General features: G+C 43.1%; 2 protein-coding genes across 2 annotated transcripts in view; both read right to left on the reverse strand.

Annotated features, from left to right (window-relative positions):
- The window catches only part of MRPS6 (mitochondrial ribosomal protein S6), a 67,348-nt gene extending 58,872 nt beyond the window's left edge, over window positions 1-8,476 (reverse strand). Inside the window, exon 1 of the mRNA XM_039480419.2 lies at window positions 8,387-8,476. Coding sequence (XP_039336353.1) covers window positions 8,387-8,431 — 45 coding nt within the window. The 5' untranslated portion in view covers window positions 8,432-8,476. The remainder of the gene's footprint in view (window positions 1-8,386) is intronic.
- Window positions 1-8,476, reverse strand: part of SLC5A3 (solute carrier family 5 member 3) — a 32,401-nt gene extending 23,925 nt beyond the window's left edge. The window contains exon 1 of the mRNA XM_074389312.1: window positions 8,387-8,476. The gene's annotated coding sequence lies outside the window, so the exon portion shown is untranslated. The remainder of the gene's footprint in view (window positions 1-8,386) is intronic.
- Window positions 8,477-8,988: the final 512 nt, after the last annotated feature.

Raw genomic sequence — 8,988 nt, forward strand, 5'->3', positions numbered from 1 at the left:
CACATTATATTTGATCCATGGTACCTAAGTATTCTTCAATTAGTTGGCAACATCTTTTAAAAAAAAAAAAAAAAAACAGATTTTCCTGTAAAATCTGGATTTCTGGATGTTAGTAAGATGACAGAAAAAAAGCTAGCAAAACCAGGCCCACACCCCTCATGGCAATACTAGATGGGAGCAGAGTAGTAACATCAACACCACTAATTCAAACATTTACTCAGCAAGAACTGTATTTCAGGTTTGACTTAGTTTGGGATTCTGATGAAATAAACTTAGATATGTTTCATCTTTTGGAGTTTCTTCCTCAATAAACTGGGAATGAAAAACTAGGCAATGAAGGTCACAGCAACTTGCCTGAGATCACAGCTACTTTAATGTCAGAACTATACTTAACCACTTCATCTTCAAACGTCCTCCCAAATTAATTACTTCCATCTTACAAAGGAGAAACTGAGGATCCAAAAAGATTAACATCCTTAGGATATAGGTGCTAGACTCCAAAACCCACTCCATCGCTTCTAAAGCTCCTTCTAGTCTCTCAGTGCCAGTCTTTTTTTATTCTATGGTAACACATGCAGTATCTTCGTTCAGATCTTGAAAGTTTTTTAACTCATTTATAACAGAAAACAAAAAAATCAGAGCACTTTTTAAAGCAGAAGCCTTCATACCCAAAGCCATATCCAGACGTAAAACCATATATACATACCTTTTTTATTTAACACACAAACATACATTTATTTGCAAACCTCAATATGGGCATCAAAGCATTTGCAGAATGGGATAAAGATGACTTCAGTTCCTTTTGCTTGATCTGAACAACATCTACAAATGGCATAATCTACAATTTCCAGTTTCACCTTCGTTAAAGTGGAAAGTTTTAAGAGATCCTAGGAGAACACTCCATATATAGAATTCTCCTATTGTTATTTTTCCTCTCAAACTTTGAGTTACTTCAGCCATATCTAATTCTACGGCCATTATTTTAATGACTCACCGTTTATCAAGTCTTCCCAAAGAATCCAACTTGGTTTTCAGGAAATAAAGATTTGCATTCATTTCATAGGCTCACATGATATTTAAAGTATTTTATAGAAGATTACCTGTCATAAAATAGTCTTGGAAATCAACACAACTTCTGGTAAGCATACAACTCGCCCAGCGTGAGTGAAGTGCACTGACTTGAAAGCAAAGTACGAGCACATGAGGTCAACACGCTGTATCACAGCAAGCACCGTTTCAGAGAGACGACAGTATTAACTCAAGGCAGCTTAGTATCTACCATATGTGCAAAGCATGGCAGGACAGAAATGAAAGACAACTCTCAAGAATTTGTCATCTAGCAAAGGAGGTAAAACATATTCACCAATTAATTGTAATACAAAGTAGAAAGTGATCCGTGTGATGGGAGACATGTGATAAGATCCTTGCAACCAAGGAATGATTAGTCTATACTCCTAATGGTGCAGGTCCTTGATATTTGTTTAATGTACTAAATGGGTTAAAATGAACTTGGAAGAACATGAGACTAGTTTTCCATGGAGGTAGTGGGGTAATGTGGAAAGGGAGGGCACTCCAAACAGAAAAGCAGCATGATGCCAGCACCAAACAAAATAAAAGGTAATGGTATTTATAAGGATCTGCACAACTCTGTTTAATGGGTATATAAAATAGAGCGGAAAAAAACTGAAAGATGAGGTTAAAAAAAAAAAAAAAAAAAGTTGGGAGTTATATCAGAGACAGCCTTGGATGAGACCATACTTCATGTATTTGAAAATGAGAAGCATTCAGTAATTGGGCAACACTGTTGTTGATATAATCAATTAGTATGGGAATCAGAAAGCCATCACTTAACAATGCTTTCTACTATTTCCTTGTTAAAAGTGCACCTATTTAGTTGTTTTAAAGTATCTCAAGGACATATATTTGCAATATAAGCATATTTCTAGGTAGCATGTCAGAAAACACCAGCTAAGTAACTGCAAGACTCCAAGGAAGAAACAAGATGAGTTCAACTAGGGCAGAGACGACTATATGGGATTGAGAACGCAGGAATAGAAAGAACCGGATTTGTTCAGCACCAGATGACAGAAGACAAAGAAGCAATGAACAGAAATATGCAGTAACAGAGGCAACTTTTGGACTAGGCAACACGTTAAGTATTTAACCACACTGAGTCTGCAGTGCCAAGGGGACCTTCAGGAGGCTATAACCAGCACAGAAGACAGCAGGAAAAGCCAGAATTGTCAGCCTGTTTTAAAAAAAAAAGACGGCAAATCATCCACACAAAGGTCAAATAAATTGTACATAAAGGGAAGAGAGCCTGTAATCCCAGCACTTTGGGAAGTCGAGGTGGGCAGATCACAACGTCAGGAGATCGAGAGCATCCTAACCAACATAGTGAAATCCCATCTCTACTAAATAAATAAATAAATAAATAAAAAATAAAAATACAAAAATTAGCTGGGTCTAGTGGCGCATGCCTATAATCTCAGCTACTTGGGAGGCTGAGGCACAAGAATCACTTGAACCGAGGAGGCAGAGGTTGCAGTGAACCGAGATTGGACCACTGCACTCCAGCCTGGTGACAGAGCAAGAGTCTGTCTAAAAAAAAAAAAAAAAAAAAAAAAAAAAGAGGAGGAAGGAAGAAATCAAGGGACTAACATCAGAAAACAGCACCGCAAGAAGCCAAGAAAAATGTTGCACCTAGCAAATTGTGTCTATATACTCTAAATCAGGGGCTGGCAAATTTCTTCTTTAAAGGACCAGATAATAAATGTAAAAAGAATACGGTGATGTTCCAATGTAACTTCACTTATGGATTCTGCAATGTGGAAGTTTTATAAAATTCTACTGTCATAAAACTTGCTGTTTTTTCCCCCACCCATTGAACTGTAAAATCTTTTCCTAGTTCACAAGCTATAAAAATATAGGTGACAGGTCAGATATGGTCCGGAAGCCACAGGCTGCCAACCCCTGCTCAAACAACAACAAAAAGGGTAAGCAGCTGAATTAATCGTCCTTTTCCAAGCCCAAGGGCAGTTCTTCCTTTAAATAAGTTGGTAACTTACCAGACATTCATTTGACTAATTCCTTAAAAAAAGACTCCCCTAAATAAGAGGTAACTGCATGTGTTAACAATACTTGTCTTAAAAATATTGCCTTCTGCAGCAAATCACACTGCCACGTGTGTACCTATGCAACAATCTCGCGTGTTCTTCACATGTACCCCAAAACCTAAAATGCAATTAAAAAAAATAAAAAGAAAAAAAATACTGCCTTCCACTAAAAACAAACTCATGAGAATATTGGAAATTCCAACACAAAGCTAAGAACATGAATTAGGAAAAGTCTGATAACAGCTCTTTATGAGTAATCACACCATATTTTTATCATCTGCTCTCTACCCTTCCTTCCACCTTGATGTTAAACCCCATTCCGGTATTCCAGGTTTCTTTCAGATGAGTTAAACATGTAGTAGTACAAACACAGCAAAGGCAAGAGATGAAAAATATTACTTCAGAATTCCCCCATCATTGCTTTTGAACTCTTAAATTTTCTTTAAGGTGGTTTTAAAATCTAAAAGGTTAGAAGCTTCAATAGCAGTCTGCGTATAATACTAGATATAACCTAGGTCTTTAAAATCTAAAAACATCAATACTAAGTTATAAATTAAGAAAGAAAAATTAGTGCAGAATGTCAGCTTCTGACAAGCAGTCTCCATAGATACAAACCATTATCTGCTGAGGAAGGACTCCTTACCCCCAAGCCATTCCTTGTACTTTAGCTGTAGCTCAGGGGCAGGAACAGGACCTCCTTCCTTCTTCAATAGCTTGCTGCGGCAATAAGCTGTAACCCAAGAAAATTTAATACCAAATGAAAGTATAATATTGTCCACAGGGTCAAGTCTTCTATTATTGGGTAACTATTTTAAGTTGCCTGGTTTCAAGCAGATAAAACACAGAGAGATTATGAAAGACACAATGCTAAGCTGTTTACGGAGGGCCCATGGGAAGAAAAAAAAAGACAACCAGACGACCACCAGACAGCTAGATGTTTCCGTTTGAACTTATGACTCAGAACTGAGGTACCCCATCAACACACAGCAGAAACTTCACTATTTACTAGTTATCAAATGGTTGCCAAGCATGCTGCAAGGACCGAGGGTTGACCTGGCCCATACATGAGTTTAATAGCACCCTCCGTCTTCAAAAGGTATCTGAAATACAGGCACTTTGTAGGATTACTTTCAGAACATCCTAACTTGAACAGAACTCTATAACAAATAAAAAACCTTTTGCCAGGTGTTCTAATCAAAAAAGGCTCAAGTTTAGAGAAAAACTCTTCACCACTCTACCAGAAAACCAATTGCTTTCTACATTTTAGGAGCTGCTTATCTTTACACTTTTCTACATTTAAATTAAATCAAGTCATAACTTAAACTCAGAATATATAATAAAATTCCTTACCCTACAAAGTACTATTTCAATGAGTTAATGTAAAACACAATCTGCTTTGAGTATTGAACATAAAAATTACTCATCTGTTTAATAAGAACTTAAGATTTCCAAAATAGCCATTTACTTTATTCCTATTAGAAAAATACATACGAGAGGATATATATGCTATTTTATTGTACATATGATCATTTAGCAAGTGAACTAGTTACTAAGCCATTAACCTTTAATTCATGTAAAAACTCCTGAACAGCAGTGAGATTTCAGGAAAAGTATTATCCCAGGGCTTTCATAAATCTAAATATGTCAACTGTGAACACCTTCTGGGTAATGGGCATGAGATGTAATTAGTGTTCCTAAACTAAGCAACCAAGCAATAAGTACTGTGTAGATTTCTTTCCTCAGATTTCTTCTTCCTGTACATCCAAGGCATAAAAAGTGTCTACAAAGTTTTTTCCTAAGCTCCTCTATGTTACACAGTATGTGGGTTTAACATTCATGTATTGGCACTTCAGTCTTTTACTAAGCTAACTGAAATACCAACCTTTAAAGTCTAATTATCAAGTGAAACCAAAGGGCTTCAACCATTTTCCCACTCTCAAGAGAGGGCACTCACCAAATGCACGACCCCTTCTCCTCCTCTACCTCAAAGTTCTCTCTGCAGGAGGGCAGGGTGGAGGTGGATAGAGACCTCACCATCTCACAGGAAGTTCATTTCTTTTTCCATTGTCAGAGAAGGTCTTCCTCATACTGAAATGAGACTACCTGGGACTGCAGCCTTGGTCTCCTTTGTGGCTAGGTCCTTTCACATTACAGCCTTTGAATACTGTGTTTTCCAGAAATGAATAAAACTCCCTTGACGTTCTCTGACATGGGTTTAACAGGACTTTTAAAAATCTTTTTATTCTGGAGACTCTTCTATAAACATGGTCTAAGACTGGTCTAAGCAACTACTTTTTCAAATTGCTTGTCACCCTTAAAAGCCTAGTGTCACAACATCCATTACTTTACTGTCGTATTTCAGAATTTAACCAGACTTTTACCTACTTCTCATGTTAAAGTAGGGAGAAAATGGAAATAATTTTATATACACACATTTTTTTAAAAAAAAAATCAAGCTAAATAATACCTGCAAACACATTTCTTCTTAGGAAGGCTAGTATCTACATTCATAAATGCCCCAACTACAAAAGTACAAAAGTAGATACTCATTATAATCAACTCCCACTTGGAAACTGAGAAAAACATAGTATTGGAATTTCTGAGTGACTAACTGTACAATGGTACAGTTCAATAGGACTTACTCTACATAATACATTCTGAAATCTTTCAATGGGAGTTTCCACAAGTGACTCTGCTACAATGCAGATACTGTGAGAACCCGTATAGGACCTGTACTTTAATTTAAAAATTTTTTAAGCTCAATCTAAAGGAGTCAAACCAAAGTAATGAACAGGGAGAGTGTTCTCCAAAGAGACTAAGGATGCTCTCCAGGCTATGAGAACCACAAAGAGGAAACAGAACAGCTCTGGGAGTCCAAGAAAAGACTGGAAAAACTTTAGTTCTTAACTTCCATATCCACTGTTTAAGTTGCCTAAGACAGCATTTTCCTCAATTCCAAAACGCAAAACTGATTTGGGGGAGGAAAGAAATATACATCGTATTAAAGGGGTAAAGAGATACACATTTCAGAATCTAAAAACGTGAAACTTAGAATTGAGGAGCTTCAATAATACCCTCTTCTTGCAACACAAGCACAAAATGCCTCAGGTTAGAACTGTGGTTTCTCCAGGGCCTGCTACAGGTGTGCAAGCTCAGTCACATTTTTCATTTCATAAGCCTAGAGTCAACTTTTAAAATTTGTTTCCCCCAAATACTCTTCCTATTTTAGAATCCTATTTACCTAAACTGAAAGCAAGAGAACTGGCATAAAACCTGGAAGTCTTTGTGTTTGTTACACATTTACAAGCTACAGATAACGTTTTTGAACAAATAAGTGAGAAGGTTTTTTTTTTTTTTTAATCTTTATTTAGGTCAAGGATCTCAACAGAACTTCACCATTGTTACAACCTTCTGTCTCCTGCCATGGGCCTCTTTCTCCAAGAAGCAATTCACCCTACTTTCTAGGGTGTTCTTTTTTTTTTTTTTTTTTTTTTTTTTTTTTGCCCCTTGCCGTCATGTTAACATTTAAGGAAGGTTATTTACTATTTTGACTAAACTGCACTCCGTTTATATGAACTAGAGTAAAAAATGTGTGCTCCACATCCAAAGGCCAGGAGTCCTGGTTATCAGATGACATTAGAAAAAATAAGCCACATGGTAAAAGAAATACATTTAACTAATTGCAGCCATGTTAACCAAGATACTTGGCAACTACAGCCAAAACAAAGGGGAGGAACTCGAGTCTTCATTTCAAAGGTTTATGGAATGAGCAAGTATTATGCCTACAGGTTGCCTTTTTCAGTATCACCTGCTCCTTCCCCAACACAAGGAGAGTAAACAAAAGGAATTTCCGTAACGAATTTCACAGGTTCCACATTTCCTAAAAAAAAGAGGTTAAATGGAGGGCTTAAACAACTTCCACATCATTAAAAATCTTCTCTCTCAATAATGTTTTCTTTTCACTGCTCCTATCCTTTTCGAGTTGTATATCCTGGTAAGGAAGGAGGAGCAAGAGGGATACTCAAGGGGCTCAACAATACCAACTTAACTTCTCCCACATCCATGAAGAACAAGCCGGGGACACAATGGAAAGCCGGGCCAGGCTGTCTGGACCTGATAAAGAGGCAGTGGCGTCCTTTCCCACTTCACTGTGCAAAGCACACTTCCAATCTCCCGACACTCCGTGATTGTTAGTTTATCAACTGAGCTTAAGTTCAACCAAACTTGGTAATACTCCCTGCAACTGACCCGGAGCCTGATTCAAACGTAAAAATGAGTCCACTCCTCTAGCGCTTCCAAACTTCAGACGTGGTACACTGAATTTTATTACACCTGGTGGAGAAAAAATAAAAGCATACACCACACTACGTTACCGAATTCCAAATTCACGGGAGAATGGGGATTTCGGCGACGACTTGAGGAGTACCTGACCCAGAACAGAGGACGAAGAGCGCTGCCTCCGGGCCGCGGACCCCTGTCCTTGGGCACGCCGTCACCTGAAGGGAATGGGCTGCTGCTTCCTTCAGCATCCCTCCACACCTGTAATCCCCTACCTCAAGATCAATCAAAAGCAGGGGGGAGAAAGCGTCTTCTGCAGGCGCAAGAAAGGCCACAACTTGGATGAATGAAACTGGGCTAAGGACTCCCGGAGCGGGATTTTCGCTGGAGTCAGAAAAAGAAAAGTCAAAGATTTTTTAACATGAGAGCGATTGCAAGCGACCGGGATACAGATAACGGCACAAACACGCTTTGGAGGAACGCTTTATTGGACGCGGACGTTCCGGGCGGCAGGCGGGCGGCGGAGCGGGACGGAGCAGGCGGCAGAGACGGGGCCGGAGACGAGGCAGCTTCACGACGGGCGGGGACTGGCCGGAGCCGGGCTGAACGCTCGCGCGTGTGCTCCCGCGGACCTTCCACTGGACTCCCGCGGGCAGGCGCCGGGATCAGGGTCGGGGTCGGGGCCGGCTCGGGCCGCCCCGCCCCCCGCCCGGCCGGCGGCTAGCAAGGCACACCCTCCAGGCCGCGCACCAGCGCAGGCACACCCCCGCCTCCCGCGCGCACGCGGCCGGGCCCGGCCGGCCCACGCGCGCCCCCACCCCGCGGACGCCTGCCGCCTGCCGCCCGCCCGCCCGCCCGCCCGCCGCCCCAGCCTCCTCCGGGCAGCGCAGGGAGGCCCGGGGTCCCGCGGCCAGGGCGCGCGGGGGGACGGCGGCCTAGCGACGGCGGGGGTGCCCGCGCGGGAAGACCGGCTCCGAGGGAAGGTCACTTACCCGCTGCATGGCTTTCAGGATTAAAGCCAGCTCGTAGCGAGGCATGCCTGGAAGCTCGATGCGTGCCGCTCAGAAGCGAGCCGGTTCCCGGGACGCGGAAGGGGCGGGACAGCGGGGACGGCGGGGACCTAGAAGCTACTGGGCCGGAAGGCTCCCGGGCGGCGAAAGCACGCTGCGGCCGCGCGAGCCCGGGCTTAAAGGCGCTGGCAGCTGCGCAGACGCCGCGCCACGCCCCCTCGGCGTGCCCCGCCCCACCCGCGCTCCCTGCCGCCGCCCCGCCCCCTCCCCGCCCGTGGGCTGCCGCCGCGCCCCCTCCGCAGCCCCGCCCCCGCCGCACCGCCCCCGCCACGACCCCAGCCCAGCCCGCCGGCAGGGGCTAGGGGCAGCGTTGTGCGGACTCGGCCCCGAGCGGCTCGCGGCGGCCGCACGCCCCCTCACGACCCTGCCTGCCCCCACCCCGCGTCCCGCCGCCCGCCTAGCCTGCTACCTACAGCTGTAGAACCGGCTGGAACTTTCCATGCCTTCCGTCTCCTACCGGGCGGCGGGCTAGTGAGTGCCCGCCAGTGCGCGTGCGCTGCGGTGCGGTCTCGTCCGTGCGCGCG

Source organism: Saimiri boliviensis, chromosome 18 (genome assembly GCF_048565385.1).
Source record: "Saimiri boliviensis isolate mSaiBol1 chromosome 18, mSaiBol1.pri, whole genome shotgun sequence".
Taxonomy (NCBI): domain Eukaryota; kingdom Metazoa; phylum Chordata; class Mammalia; order Primates; family Cebidae; genus Saimiri; species Saimiri boliviensis.